General features: G+C 45.0%; 1 protein-coding gene across 2 annotated transcripts in view; it reads left to right on the top strand.

The window, feature by feature from the left end:
* The window catches only part of MDGA2 (MAM domain containing glycosylphosphatidylinositol anchor 2), a 695,817-nt gene that overhangs the window by 663,342 nt on the left and 11,695 nt on the right, over nucleotides 1-20,780 (top strand). For both annotated transcript variants that reach the window (XM_090034430.1, XM_090034431.1), the window contains exons 14-15: nucleotides 706-864; nucleotides 10,625-10,755. In XM_090034430.1, coding sequence (XP_089890556.1) covers nucleotides 706-864; nucleotides 10,625-10,755 — 290 coding nt within the window. The remainder of the gene's footprint in view (nucleotides 1-705; nucleotides 865-10,624; nucleotides 10,756-20,780) is intronic.

Raw genomic sequence — 20,780 nt, 5'->3', positions numbered from 1 at the left:
GGGCGCTGGACCACTGCGAATCGGACCTGGAGCACTGGGTTTAGCGAGGACTCGGTCACTCCCACTGCTTTATTCCACGCGCCTAGCTTGCACTAGGAAACAAAAGCAAGTTGCATTGTCTCTGCTTGGTTACAATGATTGAGCAAATGAGATTAAAGAAATGGTATCTATAATGCTGACATAGCCCAGTGTCAGAATGAATAAGAACTGTGTTCTTTCACTGTGGGTGAGCATGGGAACGATGATGGATAAGGCTGCTGGAATGGTTTCTTAGAAAGGATGCCATCAAGATATCTTCTCTCACTATTTATATAAACACAGTGCAGCCTTGAGACTGAAGCCTGGCAAATCATTTTTTTTCTCCCTTTGCTTGTGCATACCTCCTAGTTTCTCTCTCTAAATAGGCCCATGAGCACAAAATGCTAACGCAGCTTTTACTCTTGATGCACAAAACCTCTTTGAAGCATTCACATGGGGACGCACTGGGACTTTGTGTAGTTCAACTCTCAACAAAAGCATCTCTCCAACCTTTTGACTGTCGTAGCAATGCCTAACATTATTCATGGCTCTTAGTAGCCCTGATGTATTGCTCATATATCGGGAAGGGAGGAGGGAGGTGTCCCTTGTTGGGTTGGTTTTTTTTAGGGAGGGGGTATTTATTTTTTCAAAACCGCATTTAACAGTGTCCTTTGGGGCTTCTTCCAGGTTTCTACATGTACATTGAAACGTCGCGCCCCAGGCTGGAAGGAGAAAAAGCCAGACTTGTTAGTCCTGTTTTCAGTGTGGTGCCTCAAAATCCTTACGGAGCTACCAACACGGCGTACTGTTTTAGCTTCTACTATCACATGTACGGACAGCACATAGGTGAGAGAGGAGTCGTTTTCCATTTGAGAGTAGTAACGGGAGAAATGTAGGTGCATGAAAGGAAAATGGATGCGTGCGGCCACACAAGAGCTTGCCAAAACAACCAAGAGGCCGGTCATGGCAAAAGGCTGTAGGGCCAGGACCTACCAGCCCCGCACTCACCATCATGAGCTTGTTCTGCACTGAAAGCAGTAGACAGCCCCTCCATGCAATGAAGTGGACAGCCTAAGAGGAGTGCATGGTGTTCAAAGGAATGTGTGGCTTTTGAATATGGTTTTGAGAAAAGACCATTTTAAGTGTGGAGAAGGGAGACTGCCTCACGGACTTTCTGGTACTATCCTGTTGTTTTGCATTCCCTGCCTTTTGGGGTTTTTGGCGGGGGCCAGGGCAAGCTAGTGCAACTCGCACTAAAGTTAGGGTCTCTTTCCCTTCTGATGGTTGCAGTAACATCACAGTTGGTTGCTGCAGGTTGGCCCCTTGTAGAAATATGAACGATACGTTTCAAGGCAGTTTATAACACGTAGTGCCAGGGTATATTGAAAAGCCCTTGTCATATCATGGCCATTTCTCAATATATGTTTTGTACTGTTGCAAAAAAAACCCCCAAAAAAATAATATTGGCTGAGAATATAGCAGGCAGTCATCGATCCTTCTGGATTATGGTGTCTGCATGAGAGGTCACCAGGCCCTTTAATGCATATGGTTATATAGGAGTATGGAGGACCACAGACTGCCCAGACCTTCCATCCCCCTTTTAGACTATTGTATGGCTTAGTCTGGACATTTGGTGCATCGACTGCTGTAGTTATATGTACATCTGGGAATCAAACCCCGTCTCCCATGGGGTAGATAAGGAGTTCAGCACTGAACCGTGGCAGCAGGTAGGCTGAGAATATAAATGTATAAATAACAGGTGAGGGCTTTCTCTCAGTCCCTCTCCTGGGAGCGAATAGGAAATGTGGGCAAGTTTGACTAGATTTCCCACACCTAGCTGATTTCAGTTTGTAGCCAAAATGACACATTTAGGGGTAACCCCAGCCCTCTGGAACATGCTTGGGGTCACTTTTGAACCCACTTCTCCATACAATGCAACCCTTCAACAAGGCAAGTGAATTCAACTGGTCATGTTTGTTGTCAATGCATGGCATATAATGGCCCTTTTTTTGGTGACCCTGGAGGCCACTTGGCTAGACGGGCTCGGAGGCCATGCCAAGTTATAGTGAGAGTCATTCAAAGTAATGTAAATCCCTGGCAAGCTGCTTGTGGTATGTGGTGCTGAAGGATAAAGTGGGGAACTATGAGCAACACCGCCGGAGCAAAGAGAGTAGGGGCAGGTAAGATTGCACTCCCTCTCCCTCTGCCCCCACTGATCTCCAGTAGTCACCATGCTTCCCCTCTTGCAACACACCCCAGCCTCAGTCCTGGGTGCTCAAACATAGTGTTCCCCAATATTGGTGCTCTGGTTGAAAGTAGTCATTTTGTATGATGGCACAATAATATGTAAAGTCCTTGTTTTTTGTGTTCCTGCTGCTGAAAGTCAATTGGCAAAGGCTAAAAATATTGTTTCACCCTAGCAGCACTCACTGTCCTCCTGGTAATCTCGATCACTGCTAAACAAGTCAGTTTAAGAGTGAATATTAACGTCTTAACATCTTTTTTTTTTTTAAACAGCTTTGAAATCACTTTATCACATGCTCACTTTTAGATCCCTGACAACATTTCTCTTTTTCTTTTCTTTTACTTTTTATAAACTGTGTGGAGCCAAAAAGATTTTTAAAAATGCTAGAAAAGAAATTAAATTCAGAGCTAAATGTTTCTCTCCTCTCCCTGAAATCCCTTCTTATCCCCAATTCTCATGGTATGATAGACCAAAATTGCCACATGTTCAGCTTACTGTAAATGATGATCCCATATGTTGGGGGCTAGCAGCTCTGTTTGACTGATCATTGCTTTCAATCCTAATGGGATTTTATGGGAAATTGAGTCTTCAAACTGCAACTGTAATGGACTCTGCAAGACATACAGGTAAAGGCATGAATGGGATCTGATGCATAATCCATGCAAGCATGCCATAGCACAGATCTGGCCTCAGATCCCATCACTCCTTATTGCCTCGGATCATGATCCAGGGCTTCCTCCACACCGGCAAGTACTGGGCTCCTGCAGCTGGGAGCCCCCTCAGCTGAAAGGACTTCCAGCCTAGTGGGCATAGCTAGCCACACATTCAGTTCATGGTATGGTAGAAAATAACCACATTTTTCCTGGACGAACTTTGTGGCTTATTCCTTGTTTTGTGATGCCATTAATTGCTTTAACGTGTGATCAGGTTACAAAGTAGAACAGGATTAACTAGTTAGTCATGTCTTAAGTGTAATGTGTAGCCGGGGCCAAAATCTGATTGTTAACCCAGATTAACTCTTACCATTCATGCATTTAATTGCCAGAACCCTTCACCTGATACTGTAGCCTTATTTTACATGTAGAATTTACCCCCTTTTGAGCAAACGTGCCTCACTGTGGAGCAGGATAACGGATGAGAGACAAAGGGAAAGAGCTACAACCCGACATCATCAGTATCCACTTCCTCCTTGCTAAACTATTTATCGTGTCTGTAGCTGAATATTTGGATCTTGGATTGGCCTCTGCAGTCATCTCCAAACTCACCAATGAGTTCTCTCTTTATTGGAAGACTGTCATCCTCATATCAAGGGACAGCTGCTGACAGTGTTTTTTTGGAAACCAGCAGTGCCACTCAGGGATCAGATGCCATCCCTGACATGTACTCCAAGCTCCTTGCAGCATTTTTTCCCTTCACAAATGCTACATTACAGCTGTCAACCTCATCCTTCCAGGACCTAACACTAGGTCCTGCCAGGACCTCAGTGCTGAAAGCCATCTCTTTAAAAGAGCGCAGAAGCTGCCTGGTATAGGGTCCAAGTACATTGCAAAATGGAAGTTCCTTGGAAGAAAATTGGTTTACTAGAATTTCAGCATAGTCAGACTTAGAAACCAAGGGTTAGTAGGTTCAGAGAAGATACAAGGTCCTTCACATTCATTCCTCTTCTATCATTGGCTACCATTAACCATCAGCTTGTAGGGCTGTGCATCTAGAAGCCCTTCTATATTTGTTTATTTTGTCTGGTCTTCTTGGGCAAAATTTTCAGAATGGAGTTAGGAGCCTAAGGCCCCTGCTACACATTACATATAGTATACAATTAACTGGTTAATTGTGCAATAAATGTAGATCTGCCACATATGCAAAGTAATTCACGCACAATAAAATGACTATCCAGCTATAAAAAGAGCCAATCAGCTTCGAAGCCAGGGCTTGAAAATGTGTAACAGCTCTCCAGCTGTTTTCTCATTTGAACACCTAGCATGGCCCTAAATATAATTGAAGAAGTCACTTAAGTCTCCTGAGGTTATTCAGATATTTTGGAAATATTAGCCCTCGTGTCTTAGGAAATACTAGCCCTTGTGTCTTAAATGGGCCCAGTAAAATGGAAGAGGTTTCCCAGGACAACACATTGGCTGTTCTTGTAGGGTTTTGTTTCTTTCTTTCCCCTACCCATTCCATTTTAAAAATCTGAGTAAGTTTAATGGACATCAGGATGCAAGTCTCATAGCTGCACTGTGTTGAGAAAGATCTGCACCAAACATCTCCAACCTGACCACCTCCAGCTCTTACTATTCTGTTCCCGAGTGTCTCAGGAGTGAAAATTAAAGCAACACAAAGATTTTGTTGTGGAGGGTGGTGAAATGAAGAGCGTCTCTGTGATGCCCAGATTCATTCTAATGTTAAGTCAAAAGACAACTCCCTAGAGAAAGGTACCACTCGACATGCCAAGTAATTCCCAGTCCTACTGCATTTTGATTTGGGGATGGCATATGCGCTGCTTTTCTTCAATGGAAAATATGTTGCTTCTAATAGCAAATTATATGAAACATTTTTTGTCAAATCGTGCAAAGTAACCCAAGGACTGTTGGCATCTTGCAGTCTGCCAGTTAGACGTGAATGCATTTTCTCTGCATTTCCTTGTTCTTCAAAGAGTCAACGTGGAACATCGAATCATAGAAATGAAGGGCTGGAAGGGACCTCAAAAGATCATCGAGTCCGACACCCCTGCCCAGGGCAGGAATACTGCTGAGATCAAATGGTCCCACCAAGGTGTCTGTGCAGTCTCCTCTTGAAGACTTCCAAGGTTGGGGAGTACCCCACCTCTTTGGGAAGTCTAGTCTAGATTCCAGTCACCCTTAGATAAATAAGTCTTTCTTGCATCCAACCTGAAACCATCCCTTATGGCCATTGCTTCTTGTCCTTCCTTGTCGAACAGCTTTTCTCCCAGCTCCCGATATTCACCCTTTACATACTTATAGATGGCCACCAAATCCCCTCTCAGCCTTCTCTTCCCCAGGCTGAACAGCCCCAGATCCCTCGGTCTTTCTTCATAAGGTTTGTCTTCCAGGCCTTTAATAATCCTTGTGGCCCTTCTCTGCACCCTTTCAAGATTTTCAACATCTTTTTTGAAGTGCAGCACCCAGAACTGGGCACGGTACTCCAGCTGGGTTCTCACCAACTTCCCTGAGAAGTACATAGGAGACAGAAGACTCTTCAAGGGCTGTGTTGGCTCTACATATGTTAGCTAGACTAGATTTTATACTTTTTGGTGCTGAGCCCCTGTAACTCCAATTCCTGACAAAGCCCGTAGCAGCTGAGGGTGATCATCACTTTTCAAGGTGAGCTGCTATAAAATTTTCATGCCTTTATGCCTGGAGTAACAGAGTGGCACAAACCATCCAACCAAGGAGTGCTAGCGGGGGTAAACCCCAAGAGGCTTTCTCAAGGCTCAGTGTAGTTCCCTTATTTCTAGTCTGCTAGATTCACTGTGGTGTCTCGGTACAGTGCAGAGTCACTGGGGGACCAAGTGGCTAAGCATCTCTGTGCTCAGTGAACCTTTTCCAAGAGATCAGAAGAGGCTGCAGTCTCTTTAGTATGGACGTTGTTTCTTTTGCTATCAATCTGCATTTCTCTTCCTGCCGTCCAAGAAGCAGAATTTCTAATTGCCACTTTAGGAAGACTAATTGTGCTTATCATTAGAGAATCATCTGCTGGAAAAAAAAAAGAAAAGGCTCCAGATGAAAGAAGGCCCCATGAAAACCGTTATTTCAGGAAAAGAGAGAGCAATGGTCCAAACGCAACCAGAAGGCTGCTGCAGTAATTAACAGATCCACTCAGAAGGAGGTTGGCTGTTGTGAAGCCATACAAAAAAATAACCTGATTTACTTGTGTGTCCAAATTTGCTACCTCCCCCATTGTAATTCTTTTTATCTGCTAGCAGTTCCCTTAATTGCTTATTTTACTGTTGATCAGAATTGCCCCCAATTTACAGGACATGTATACTTTTATGAAAGGCCAGAATTTCCTGTGTAAAAGAAATATACACTGTGTGTTGGCATTATTCCTCCTCTCCGCCCCATCCCAAATGAGTTTGCAGCTGGCCACAGGTCCTGCCTGGCTATGATGAATAGCACATTATTAATTTCAATAGTAGGTGTTTGTTGCAGGTTGATTCTGTCAAATTTGCATATACATTTGAGACTAGAGCAGGCATGCATGCATAAGTAGACTCAAGAGGCTGCCAGATAGATTGATCGAGAATGCCTGTGAGTATGTGCTAAAGTAATGCTTATTTATTATTTTGAGTACAAATGCTCCCCATGTGTAGGCATCTTGCCATTAATCTAAGCACAGCGACATGATGGAAAAAAGTAGGTTCTGCTGTGAATGATCTTTACCTTTGGCATAAGAGCTGCCATTTACTGGGTTAGACCATAGGTCCAACTTGTCCAATCTCCTGCATCACATGGTGGCAGAGAGCGAATGCTGAAATGGAGAATGAATTGGGTCTGACCAGGGGTGTACTTGGTAGCTGTGCTGGTCTGAAACAAAAACACATACAAAAAACCAACTCTCGGTTCCAAAATGATACCTTTTTTAGACCAACTGGAGAAAAGGACAATTTTCTTGCTATTTTCCAGTTGGTCTAATAAAAGGTTATCATTTTGGAAATGAGTTATAGTTTCTTGTATGCCTTCTGGGTCTGACCAGGGTTTCTCCCCTTTTCCTCTCCCAGTTGCAGCCTTGGGCATTTAAGGCCTAGGAAATTCTGATTCAGAGGATGTACCTACCCCTCACTCCCATGCTCCATAGCTACTGACGCACCTTTCCTCCAAGAATGGCCACGTCTACATGTCCACTTTAATGTGCATTAGTCTATTTTAATGCGCATTAAAGCATCACAGAAAAGTGCTCTTTAGCTAAACAGCTCATTTTATTTTATTAAATTATGCTATTGTGCCTTTTTCTAGTACCTTGCAATGGAGGTACTAGATTTAATGCACATTACCTAAAGCACATTAATGAATGTGTAGGCATGCCCAGTGTGTCCAGTCCCTTTTTTCATTCTGGCTAAACTGTCACCTTCCACCACATCCTGTGGCAAAGAGATCCACACTTCCATTCCGTGCTATATGAAAGGAACTTCCTTTTGTTAGTTTTAAACTTCCTACCTAGTAGTTTCATGTTATGACTCCTAATCTTGGAGTGTGAGAGATAGTAAATAGTGATTCCCTTTTCACTTTTTCTTCATCGTTTAGTATTTTGTAAACCCTTATTACACCCCCTCTTCAAGCATCTGTTTTCTAAACAGAATAGACCTGGCCTCATCAGCCTCTCCTCATATGAATGCCCCTCCATAACACACATCACCCTTGTTGACCATTTCTGTACCTTCTTTAGGTCTTCTATACTGGTTTTGAGTGTGGGTCAAGAACTGGACATGGTAATCATGGTGTGGACACACCATGGATTTTTAAAGGGGAATCATGACACTTTCTATTTTGTTCATAATTTCTTTCTTAATAATTCCTAACATTTTGCTTGACTTTGGATGGGTGCTGAACACTGAGCTGATATTTTTAGCAGACTGTCCACGATGACTCCCAGGTCTCTTCCCTGTGTCCTCAAGACATGATGTCATCACATACCTTTCTTACAGGGATTACTATTTAGTCATCCTGTGGTGCCCAGTCAGAGGCCCCAAATAATACATGTAACCAGAATGTTCATTAATTTTTTGCCATTTGATATGTTCTTAGCTCTTTACCAAGCTATACGTAATAGCTCTCTTTAAATGCATAATAAATTAAGCCCAAACCGTGGTTAGACAGAGGTTGGCAAACTTAATCCTATTTTATCTCCAGTAGTTTGGAAGGACTCTGCAGTGTGTCTGTTTATCCTGAGTCCACACAGTATCTTCCTCTCTTCCTTCAGTTCTGCTTAGCATGGGGATAGGAATCCATTTCTCCTTTCTTGTCCGCTCCCATGTTCCAGTCCCTGCTTATTATCCCACCCGTCTGTCTCCCGCAACCTCACACCATTTTCCTGCCCTCAAGAAACTGTCTTTTAGACCATCCATCTCCTCTGGCTGTCCCTTGACTTTCCCCTTCCCCTTCACCTCCAGTCTTCTGGATTATGCTACCTACTACCTCCCTCTCTTCTTGGTCAGTTGACGCATCACCTTTGTTCTTCCTTCTGTCTCTCCCTAAGTCTGTTCTTCAGGGGTCTGCCATGGACCCAGCTTTATTACCACTACACTCATCCAAAGACCTTTGGTACAATTTGACAACTCAGTTGAGCCTGGTTCTCTTCCTTATAGGCTTAGAAAGGACCTCTGAGGATCATCTAGTCCCTGCTATTTGTGCATCCAGGACTAGTGCAGAAGAGGAGATATGGAGAGAAATAAAGCAAAACCAAAAGGAAGAAAGTAAATAGGACAGGAGAATGATTTTAGTTAGACTTCAGAGATTGAGGGTGGTGAAGCACTGGAACAGGTTATCCAGAGAGGTGGTGGACTCTCCATCCTTGGAGGTATTTAAGGCCCGGCTCAACAAAGGTTTGGCTGGGATGATCTAGTTGGGGCTGGTCCTTTTTTGAGCAGGGGGTTGTACTAGATGTGACCTCCTGAGCTCGCTTCCCACCCTCATTTTGTATGACTTATGATCTTCCATATGTTTCCTCTCTGCTTGGGTAGGGGCTCAAGATTTAAAATAATGAGCCCATCAGGAGAAAGGTTTTCTGTAGGGCTTCCCAGAGACCATGCTCTTGCTGTCCATAGTGATGACCTGTCTTTGAGAGCTTTGAACTTGTTCAAATTAAGGTAAACATGAAGACTTACATCATCGTCATCATCATCATCATCATAAAGAGAGTTGTCTGCAAAGGACATCTCCAGCCTACAGGGATTGTGGCAAAACCATGCATGGAACAAAAAGCAACCGTGAACAGAGCTTCTAAACTCTGTGAACTTTCACATCTTGCCAGATGAAGCTGGTGATTTTTTTTTTCTCACTTGGTGCTGCAAGCAATAAGTGCTTCACATGCATCTCCTAAGGTGGAGCTGGCAAAACAGACACCACCAGGGAGTGGTGCGGTAGAGGGGTTTGAAGGTGCAAGGGCAGGCTGTAACTGGTTGCAGAGAATGTCTGCCTTGGAAATAGCATTCAGCTGAGGAGAAAGACCTTGTATTGCTTCTCAGCACAAGGGAAAGGGCTTTTCCATGCTTCATTAGGCAGAACTTCCTGACCTCACAGGATTAGTTTGACCTTCAAAAACTCTGATTGTTCCCAGGACCTAAGGAAACCAGATTTGCCCCAAGCCCTTTTCACTCGAGGCATGCCCTGGTGTGAGGGAAATGCAGATCAACCCGTGCAGGTGTCAGAGGTCATAATTTTGACATTGAAGTCACAGCAGAGCTGTGCTTACCCAAACCCCTTTCTTTGTATCTTCCTGCTTCCCTGAGCAATGTTAACTCAGCCATCAGGTAGGGACAGGAGCTGTTATATTCCTGACTTTTCCTTCTGAAAAGTGCCTCTTCTGCCCTTGATTTTGGACCTTAGTCCACAAAGCAATGTACTGCTCACAAAGCCCTACCTCACAGGAGAAAGAGCATCCCATACACCCAAGAAATAGGGGAGATCCAGATTACCAGGGACTGGGATCACCCTGTTGAAGAATGAACAGGACAGGCTCTGCCATTGAGGCCTAAGGACTGGTTAGCACTGCCTATCACTGACTGGATGATGGGATCAGAGCTGCCTTGCCTGCACTCAGATGAGAGGGCCCTGCTGAAATCCCTGGCTTCCTTTCTTTGGGGAAGCCTGCCCTGTTGCAGACCCTGCTGTGGCAATGCCTACCCTGGCATCCCCTGCTTGTGCCCTGTGAACAGTGCATCCTGGAGCAGTTAGTTCATTTTCAATCAGAATTCATGGTAAAGGTGACATCTTTTATTAAATAGTTGCAAAAAAAAAGTCTTTATTCTTAAGCTTTTGGGCACACACTCTCTCAGGCATAGGAGAGTGCAAAGATTGTAAAACTTATCCCAGGTACTCTCTGGCAGCTGCAGTGGTCTTTGATTCGGGCAGGTTGAAAGAGTCCAAACCTTTTGAAGAGGTGGTAAGCAGCTGGCCTCAGGTGGCTGGAGCCAGGGGCCCACCAGGCCAAATGGTGAGTGATCAGAGCTACATGCTAACCTATTACCCGGGAAAGCGATGTGTGCTTTGTCATAGCGTACAAGGGACTGGGTGGGGAAAGAGCCCTCATTTCACCCAGTTCTGGTTGTTCAGCCATTATTAATGTAACTGCACGAAAGAACCAAGCCAATTAATGCCATTCCTTTTTTGTCTTGTTTTATTTTTTAAGGAAGCTTGAATGTTTACCTGCGGCTAAAGGGTCAGACAACGATAGAAAACCCATTATGGTCCTTAAGTGGGAATAAGGGGCAGCACTGGAATCAGGCCCGTCTTAACATACACCCAACCACTTCATTTCAGGTAAGAAGCCATTGGCTGCTGCATCTGATGGGTTTCCACAAAGGACCATTTGCAATTGTCCACGCACCCACCTGAAACAGAGCACCCTATTGGCCCCGATGGGGAAATCTAGCAAGCAGCCTACTTGCACTTGCTCTTCCTGTTTTGACATAGGTGTTTGCAGCTTTTTTCAGCTCTAAAAGCTGCTTTACTGGAAGATAATGGCTTTCCCTTTTGCAAATAGGTATGCATCACCTAGTTTAACAATACCTGTTTTAAGGACAAAATGCTAGCCATTTGCAGAAAAATCAACCTGCTTTCAGCTGGGGAAATGCTGTCAGTTTATGTAAAAGGTCGTTTGGTTGCTTTTTTTTCAATTGAAGGACTTGAATAGAGGTTTTTCTTTATGTGGAATTTATCTGGGGACCAAGGATTAATATACACAGTCAAAGATCTCACAAAAATATGCTTTCTCCACACACACAAAAAAAGAAAATATATATCTCTGAATTTTTGCTGGCAATTAGGTGATTAAAAACCAGTATTCCCTGTATAAAATTCCTGACTTTGCAAAGCTGCATACTGTATTCATTAGGATGACACAACCTGCTGCAGTTTTTCACAAAGTTTGCAGTCGATTGGATCTTGAGACTTCTGGAAGCCTATAGTTTTACAGGCCTAACTCTGGGATCCTGATTCCTGCAGCGAGATGTTAGCAACCAATGAACTAAAGAGAGCTGCTACTTTGTAGCTTTAAAGTTGACAATATCCAAGGCAGGCAACATACAGGGTAGAATTGAACCTTGTAGACTAATTCTGAGAGCTAATGATAGATAGATAGATAGATAGATAGATAGATAGATAGATAGATAGATAGATAGATATCTTAGATTTGTGTGTATGTGTGTGTATCCATGTATATAGATAGACAGATAGAGATGGATGGATCAATCTATCTATCTATTCGTCTATGTCGGGCCTGGGAGATGAATATATAAAAATAGCACCCCATCATATCTATGGGGAATGAGCTTGGGCTCACAAAAGCTTATATTATATAAATACTATGAGGTGTACTGAAGATGAATGATCTGGATCAGCTGTCATATCCATACTTTCAGGGGATCCTGAAAATGACCCTATTATGTATATGTCTAAACTTTATGAGCCCAAGCTCACTTGCCATAGATGTGATGGGGTGCTATTTTATATATTCATTCCCCAGACATGACATTTATAACAGCAGGCTTCCATTAAAACATTTTCCTGCCAGGCACAATACCCTTGGCAAGCAGGAGCATTTTAAGGGTCCCCTGAAAGTATGAAAATGACAGTAGATCTAGACCATTCGTCTTCCTTCTCATGAGTGAAGGCAGTGAGGGAAGGAAAAATGTTTGGTGCGCATTGCTCCAAGTCTGACAGGACAGCATGGAAGCAGAAGCAAAGGAATCAACTGGAGAAATATAGGGAAGATGTAGCAAGCCAGGAGCCTAGGGCAGAGCAAAGAATGAGAGAGGTCAGGGAAGGGAGAGGAGTGTTGTGATACACAGAGCACAAGGTGTATTGCAGGGTGTAACCCACAGTTCAGTGCCGGGGTGAAATCCAGCCCTAATGGGAGTCTTACCCTTGAGTCCAGTAGAACCAGATTAATCCCCAGGAGTTTGAACTTGGTAAAAAAGAGAGAGAGAGTCAAGAAAGAAGTAGAAAGATTAATAGGATGAGCAGAAGAAGAGAAACTTGAGCCGGCATCTGAATTTTAGAAGCAAGTGTTGAGGGTAACAAGGAGGGATTCATTTTGGGACCAGTCATGAGTGTCTGCTGAGGCACACAGCACAGTTTAAGAAGTAGGAAAGAAAGGAATGAGGGGCCAGTGATGATAGAGAAAGGACTGAAAGTGTTTGGTTGCAGTGTGAATATAGGAGGAATCAAAGCAGATTCAAACATGAAAGAGTTTGGCCTAGGCAGTGGGTGGAAAGGTGGAGTACAGGGTTCAGGATGAAAGGCAAATTGGGTTTTCTCCAGTTCATTGGAGTCAGGAGTGGACTGGCCAAGTTCGCCGATGACACCAAACTTTGGGGCAAAGTATCCACGCCAGAAGATAGGCGGGTGATCCAGGCTGACCTGGACAAGCTCAGCAAATGGGCAGACGAGAACATCATGGTGTTTAACACCGAAAAATGCAAGGTTCTCCACCTTGGGAGGAAAAACCTGCAGCACCCTTATAGGCTCGGCAGTGCTACGTTGGTTAGCACTACAGAAGAAAGAGACTTGGGGGTCATCATTGACCACAAGATGAACATGAGCCTCCAATGCGATGCTGCAGCTAGTAAAGCGACCAAAATGCTGGCGTGCATCCATAGGTGCTTCTCGAGCAAATCCCAGGACGTCGTTCTCCCCTTGTACTCGGCCTTGGTGAGGCTGCAGCTGGAGTACTGCGTCCAGTTTTTGGCTCCACAATTCAAAAAGGATGTGGAGAAGCTTGAGAGAGTCCAGAGGAGAGCCACGCGCATGATCAGAGGTCAGGAAAACAGATCTTACGATGACAGGCTGAGAGCCATGGGACTCTTTAGCCTGGAAAAGTGCAGGCTCAGGGGTGATCTGATGGCCACCTATAAGTTTATCAGGGGTGACCACCAGGATCTGGGGGAACGTCTGTTCACCAGAGCGCCCCAAGGGATGACGAGGTCGAACGGTCACAAACTCCTGCAAGACCGTTTCAGGCTGGACATAAGGAAGAATTTCTTTCCTGTCCGAACCCCCAAGTTCTGGAGCAGTCTGCCAGCGGAGGTGGTTCAAGTACCTATATTGAATACCTTCAAGAGTAAATTGGATGCTTCTCTTGCTGGGATCCTATGACCCCAGCTGACTTCCTGCCCTTTGGGCAGGGGGCTGGACTCGATGATCTCCCAAGGTCCCTTCCAGCCCTGATGTCTATGAAATCTATGAAATTTGCATTCATGATGGGCAGGTTGAGGTATCAATGGAGCGGGCAGAGAAGGAAAGGCTGAAGCAGAGATAAGGCAGAGAAATGGCACTTGAAGCTCTGAGAGGAGCCCAAGTCACTCAGTGGTCGGGCAGAGAGGAGTGTGTCCATAGATAGAGAACTAAGCGGTAGATCGATGGACAGGTTGGAGACTCAGAAGCCAGGAGAGTATGATGGGAATGCTTATGAGGAGGTGTCATCAAACCTCCAGTCCAAGGATCATGCCAGACAACTGAAGAATGAGGCATGTGGCAGCAAACAAAAGAAAGACTGGAGTGGTTTCAAGGCTTACAAGGTTTTTTTATAACAGGGTAGTGAGAGCCTACCCCTGGAAGAGGGGATGCAGCCAAGCAGGAGGTAGGCCAAGTGCTTTACTTGGGTGTAACCCTGAAGCCAGTATATACCAGGCCTGTGCAAAGCAGCTAGTATTCACTTTGGCTTTGGCCGATTTGGGAGACAGTGATTCAATTTGTTGATTCAAATCACTGTCCCAAATCAATTTGGCCTAATCAGCTGAAGCTGTGAATCAAACACTCCCCTTCCCCCACCCACTTCCCAGACACATCAATGGCTGCCCTGCCCAGCCATAGTGTCCCGGCTCTTTAAAAAAAAAAAAAAAGAAAAAAAAAGAGAAAGAAAGGGGAAAAAAAGCCCTGCACTCACCAGATGCTGCCAGGTGTGGGACCGTGGGACCAATCCCCACTGCCCCCCACACTGCCCTGTGCTGTGCGGGGGGATCTGCCACAAGCCCCCAGAAGCCCCAATGGCTGCTGCAGCAGTCGGTGATTGTGGGACTTTTTTTTAAAAGAGTGAGGATGCTGGGGCTGGGTGGGGCAGCCATTGACAGAGCTGGGAGAATGGGCAGGCGTCTCATGTCAAAGCTCCCCATGCAGCACGGGGTAGTGAGGTGCAATGGGGATAGCCCCCCTGCCTGGCAGCAGCCGGTGAGTGTGGGGCTTATTTTCTTAAGAGCCGGGATCCTGGGGTCAGGCGTGTAGCCATTGACAGGACTGGGAGAGCGGGTGGGGGTTTGGGGGTGCTCAGGGAGGCTGGGAGAGCAGGCAGAGCCTGGCGCCTGGCAGGGGTTCCCCCGTGGTTCCCTTCTCCCTCCCCTCCCCCCTACTTACCTGCATGGAGCCCAGGTCCAGCTCCCTGCAGCGGCAAGCGGGACTGCTCGAATCTCTCCTTAGCTCTCTGAATCAGTTCAGAGACTTCAAATCAATTCAGACCTTTTTAATGCTCTCCCGATTCAATTCAAATTTGGAGATTCGGTCACTGAATCGGGCCAAATCTCCTCCAAATCAAATCAGCACCCAAAGCTTCACACAGCCCTAGTATATACCTATTCCCCAGGGTCATGACAGTCATTTTGGGGATGTTTATAGAAAGCAACTCTGAGCTTTCTTTCTGAGTCCATTTGAGATTTAATATTTTTTAATTGGAATTTGAGAGTCTCATCTACTCCCATGACTCCGGGGGCTGGAGCATTCCAACTACCAGTGAGACTTGCCACGTTGTTTTCTCCTTTTCAAATGATCTGCCTGTCTCCGTTTGCAGAAAGTCAGCCCTCAGTGCAGTGTCTGAGCATTCACGATAAGAAAGTCCAGGGACTGCATCTCCAGAAAGTCAAGAACTGGAGCCAGTCCTGGTATCAATGCATGTCATGCTTCATATATTTCTTTTTAAAAGAATATAAAATATATGTTTCTGTGTATTTATCAATGCCACAGATGGGTAGACAAAATGAAGCTCCTCTTTTTACAGTGTTATGCCAAAATATGAACAAAGTGCCATCCACAGAAATATTGGCTCCCAACTTCAGCAAGTTCTGAGGCTGCTCAATCACTCCACAAGTTTGATGTTGTTGTTTCTAAAGGTTTGACCATAAAACAAATGCAAAGCCAGGAAGCTCTGAATAACTAAAACACAGGAGCACAGTAGGGACTTTAAATTACATTTAGCATCTCCTGCTCCAACAAAACTTTATTTCCCATTTAAGAGTCTAAATGGTAAGGCATATAAACCTCCTAGTTAAATTTAAGGGGAGTGAACTGAAGTGAATCTTTGTCTGCAGTAAAACTGCACCCTCTGACTTGGAAATTAAAACTTTTTATAGGCTAATTCATATGTATAAGTGCTTCCTAGATTTGCTTTATACTTTTTCCAATCTACATATCATATAACAAAACCTTTCAGTTGAAGAGAAGCAAGGATTGGGAAAGCTTTAGATGAGTTTTAGGTAGTGCTACTTTCCCTTTTAAATCATCTAATTGTTTATAGATTTGCTTAAATAATAATAAACTAAAAAATGACAAGGAAATGATACCCCACATGTTACCTCTGCAGCAGCAGGTCTCTGTTCGAATTTTGCAATGGACATTAAAACTAACTGTAATTGCAGCTGTATCTTGCAGAGATTTGTGAACACAAAGAGATGTCTCCACATGGCTCCTTCCTTTTAAAGCTGGAGGATGTATCAGTGGGCAGTAGGATGGAGAGTTTTCCAGCTCCGTAGCCAAATCCAAATTGGCGTCACTGGATGCTGGTTCAGTGGGTGAAGATACCAGTGCAGTCAGTGGAGCTATGCCGAATTCCTCTAGCTGATGTTCTGCCCATCAAGTTTAGTGTCTAGTGTTGCTGAGTAGGTGTTGTTCAGGCTGCAAGGAGCAGCATTGCCTCCCTTCCTGTACCTCTGAATGTGGGTTTTAGATTGGATTATTGTGGTTGATTTAGTCGATCCTTAGACTAAATTTTCCTTGTCACGGCCAGTGTTTTCAAACCCAGCTACCTACAAATATCTAACCTCTAGCTTGAGCATGTATATTAGGTGCTTGATTTTCAGAGGTGCTGAGCATCCCTGAATTCTAATGCTGTCACTGAGTCTACATGTGCAAATAAGCGCAACTAATTTTAATGCGCATTAAGTAATTTTGGGCAGTGTAACAGGGCACCATTCCCAGGGTGGTCAAAACCCCTGGAGGTACCCCAGAGTCCCCATTGTTCCAATAGTTGTTCTGGGAACAGTCTCCTCTTTGCTCACTTGCCACGTCTTGATGTCTCTTCCAGTTCTCAAAATGAATGCTGCCCCAGGGCTTCCCAGGTTGAGTCTTTGCTCCACAAAACACCCAGAGGTGAGGAGCTCCTGCCTTAAGGGATAATTGCATGGCTCGATACCACTCTTACACCATGCTCCATGCTTTGCAGAATTTACACAAAAGTTGGGGCCTCGACCTATTTGGCTAGTGCCCCTTTGATCTGGCCAGTCTTTCTAGCTTTGGCCCAGTGCGTCAGATCTGGCTTTGAGGTACCAGTTCTGCTTACTCTCTTTTGGTCACTGGAGCCAAGATGGCAAAGGCAGTTTAGTGGCATGGGAAGCACTGGCTGGATCACTGGCCATTGTCACTGCTGAATGGCTGGGGCACCACTAAGCTGGTGACAGTTAAGCAGTGGAAGTTAGCAGTGGAAGTTATTTTGGGTGCTACCTCTAAAAGGTTGCTGACCTCTGCATTAAGAGATTGATCTGTCTGTATGTAAATAAAATAGCACACCCATGTACAAAACTCAGTGAATTCTGGTGCCTGGGAAAGACTGACAGTTTGTGAAGAGCTGTCTCCAGCTCTGGGAAGTGAAGTGAAGTCCCACAGAACAGGTGCAGCTCAGATATTGAAAATGAAAACTTCTCTAGACTTGTTCCTTAGCCTGAAGTAGGTAAGTCTTCTCTACAGGTATGCATTTAAGTCCATTTCCATTCCTATCTGTCCTTGTCTTCTCTGTTGAGACCACCAAGACAAATCCTGTCTCTACAAGTACTTTGTTATCACTTTGATTTCATAGATTTCATAGACATTTGGTCTAGAAGGGACCCTGGAGGATCATCCAGTCCAGCCTCCTGCCCAGGGGCAGGAAGTCAGCTGGGGTCATAGGATCCCAGCAGATAAACATCCAAAAGCGTCCTGAAGGTGTTCAATGTAGGTGCTTGAACCACCTCCGCTGGCAGGCTGTTCCAGACCTTGGGGGCTCAGACAGTAAAGAAATTCTTCCTTATGTCCAGCCTGAAACAGTCTTGCAGGAGTTTGTGACTGTTCAACCTCGTCATCCCTTGGGGCGCTCTGGTGAACAAACGTTCCCCCAGATCCTGGTGGTCACCCCTGAGAAACTTATAGGTGGCCACCAGATCACCCCTGAGCCTGCGCTTTTCCAGGCCGAAGAGCCCCAAGGCTCTGTTTTAAGGTCTGTTTTCCTGACCTCTGATCATGCGCATGGCTCTCCTCTGGACTCTCTCAAACTTCTCCACATCCTTTTTGAATTGTGGAGCCCAAAACTGGACGCAGTACTCCAGCTGCAGCCTCACCAAGGCCAAGTACAAGGGGAGAATGACATCCCGGGATTTGCTTGAGAAGCTTCTATAGATGCACGCCAGCGTTTTGCTCACTTTACTACCTGCAGCATCGCATTACAGGCTCATGTTCATCTTGTGGTCAATGATGACCCCCAAGTCCCTTTCGTCCGTAGTGCTAGCCAGCGTAGCACTGCCGAGCCTATAAGGGTGCTGCAGGTTTTTCTTCCCAAGGTGGAAACCTTGCATTTTTCGGTGTTAAACACCATCAGGTTCTCGTCCGCCCATTTGCTGAGCCTGTCAAGTTCTGCTCAGATCGCCGTTGTGTCCTCAGGTGTGGATGCTTTACCCCAGAGTTTGGTGTTGTTAACTAACTTGGCCAGCCGCTTCTGACACCAACGTCCACATCATTGATGAAGATATTAAAAAGTAAAGGCCCTAAGACAGAGTCTTGGGGGACCCCACTGGTCACAGCGCACCACGACAATTGACTTCCGTCAGTCACCACAACCATGGAGCCAATTCCCCAGCCAGCGGATCGTAGCGAGGCCAAGGCCACAGTTAGCCAGTTTTGCTAAGAGGTGATCATGGGATACCAGATCAAAGGCTTTTTTTGAAGTCAAGATATATGACATCAATCTCTTCTCCCTTGTCCAGGTGATGGGTCACCTGGTTGTAAAAGGAAATGAGATTGGTCAAGCAAGACCTACCCACAACAAACCCGTGCTGGCTGTCCCTTAGGATATTGATGTCAGCTAGCCAGATTTGTGGCTACAAGAAACAGGCTGAGACCCTCTTCATTTTAGACCTGAGGAACATGTCAGCAGCTGTTCCTACAGCTTAGTATGGTGGTTATTTGAGGCTCAAAAACAACTTGGAAAGAAAGGTGGGGTGAACTGCATCATTGCTTCCTACTTGGGATTGTTTGAGAATCAACACTGAGATCTGCATTCAGATCTTCCCACAATTTGGATCTGTTTGGATTTGTGGGGTTTAATTGGGATCATTTCTACATCTAACCAGAAGGCACTCCAGGAAGATAGGCCCGGCATGATACTTAGTTGAAAAGCATGTTGAAAAGACATGCTACGCTTCCTTAGAGACTCTCTGGATAGGAATAATTTCCATTGTACTTGTTTCGAGAGTACAATAGCTGTTGGTAGATTTGTAAGTGCTCCTATTATTTAGACAAATGTGGTGTTTTTAAGAACAGCTGTATAAAATCACAGGGGCACAAATAATAGCTTTTGCTAGAGACTGATAGGAGATTGTGATTATCTGGTGCATCGTGCAGATAACTGTAAACTGCATGCTACACTGTGCTTCGTCCATTGCCAGTACTCATCTGCTATGATTTGTTTTGAGCTTGCAGCTAACCTGGCTAATAGCAAATTGTCTTTGAAACCTAGGCAGTTTACTGCCAAAAGCAGATTTTAATTAAACGGTACCCATTGTATTTCTATAGCGTACTTTGTGTCTGGAAGTTGTGTTTTTCATTAGTAGGAGAGTTTTGACTTTAAACTCAGTTGATCTTTTATGTGCAGTTTGCCAAGGGGTGGGAGGGCAAGCTGTACTTTGGGAAAGAGCAGAAGATACTTTGCTTTTAAGATGAATACTTTCCATCATCAGAGGTGGAGTGGAAAAATGTAATGAGAGAGTAATTACTGGGAACATTGTTTTCAGACAATGGACTGAAATGTGGAAAACCTCACTGTTTTCCCAATTACTGTTCCCCGTTGCACTAATATCTACCTTGTTGCAGTAATTAACCTACAGCATCGCACCATAACGATCAAATCATCCACTACAAAATGTGCTGCTTTCAAGTTCTTTTAGCAATATAAGTATGGAATTTGCCGAGTGACTTTAAGGCAGCACAGTCAGGTTTTAAATATATTCTGAAACCCTGCCAGCTTACTGTATAGTGTCAAAATCTTAGAGAAGGGGCGCTCAACCCCCAGCCTGCAACCCAGATCCAGCCCCAGCACCACGTCATGAGAAAGGTCATGAGAACACAGTCAAGTGTGAAGAAGACAGTAGTATCTTCTGTACAGAATAATGTCTTGTCCCTTGTGAGTGCTGACCAGCTGTAACCTTTGAATACATGTCATGCAGTTTGACCCAAGCAAATTTGAGTTTGAGCACTGATCATAGATTTCATAGATTTCATAGACATCAGGGCTGGAAGGGACCTCGGGAGATCATCGAGTCCAGCCCCCTGCCCAAAGGGCAGGAAGTCAGCTGGGGTCATAGGATCCCAGCAAGATAAGCATCCAATTTACTCTTGAAGGTGTTCAATGTAGGTGCTTGAACCACCTCCGCTGGCAGACTGCTCCAGGCCTTGGGGGCTCGGACAGGAAAGAAATTCTTCCTTATGTCCAGCCTGAAACGATCTTGCAGGAGTTTGTGACCGTTCGACCTCGTCATCCCTTGGGGCGCTCTGGTGAACAAACGTTCCCCCAGATCCTGGTGGTCACCCCTGATAAACTTATAGGTGGCCATCAGATCACCCCTGAGCCTGCGCTTTTCCAGGCTAAAGAGTCCCGTGGCTCTCAGCCTGTCATCATAAGATCTGTTTTCCTGACCTCTGATCATGCGCGTGGCTCTCCTCTGGACTCTCTCAAGCTTCTCCACATCCTTTTTGAATTGTGGAGCCCAAAACTGGACGCAGTACTCCAGCTGCGGCCTCGCGAAGGCCGAGTACAAGGGGAGAATGACGTCCCGGGA

The sequence above is a fragment of the Crocodylus siamensis genome, chromosome 2, assembly GCF_052110815.1.
Source record: "Crocodylus siamensis isolate JL-2025a chromosome 2, ASM5211081v1, whole genome shotgun sequence".
Taxonomy (NCBI): domain Eukaryota; kingdom Metazoa; phylum Chordata; order Crocodylia; family Crocodylidae; genus Crocodylus; species Crocodylus siamensis.
This window is presented reverse-complemented; position numbering and strand designations above follow the sequence as displayed.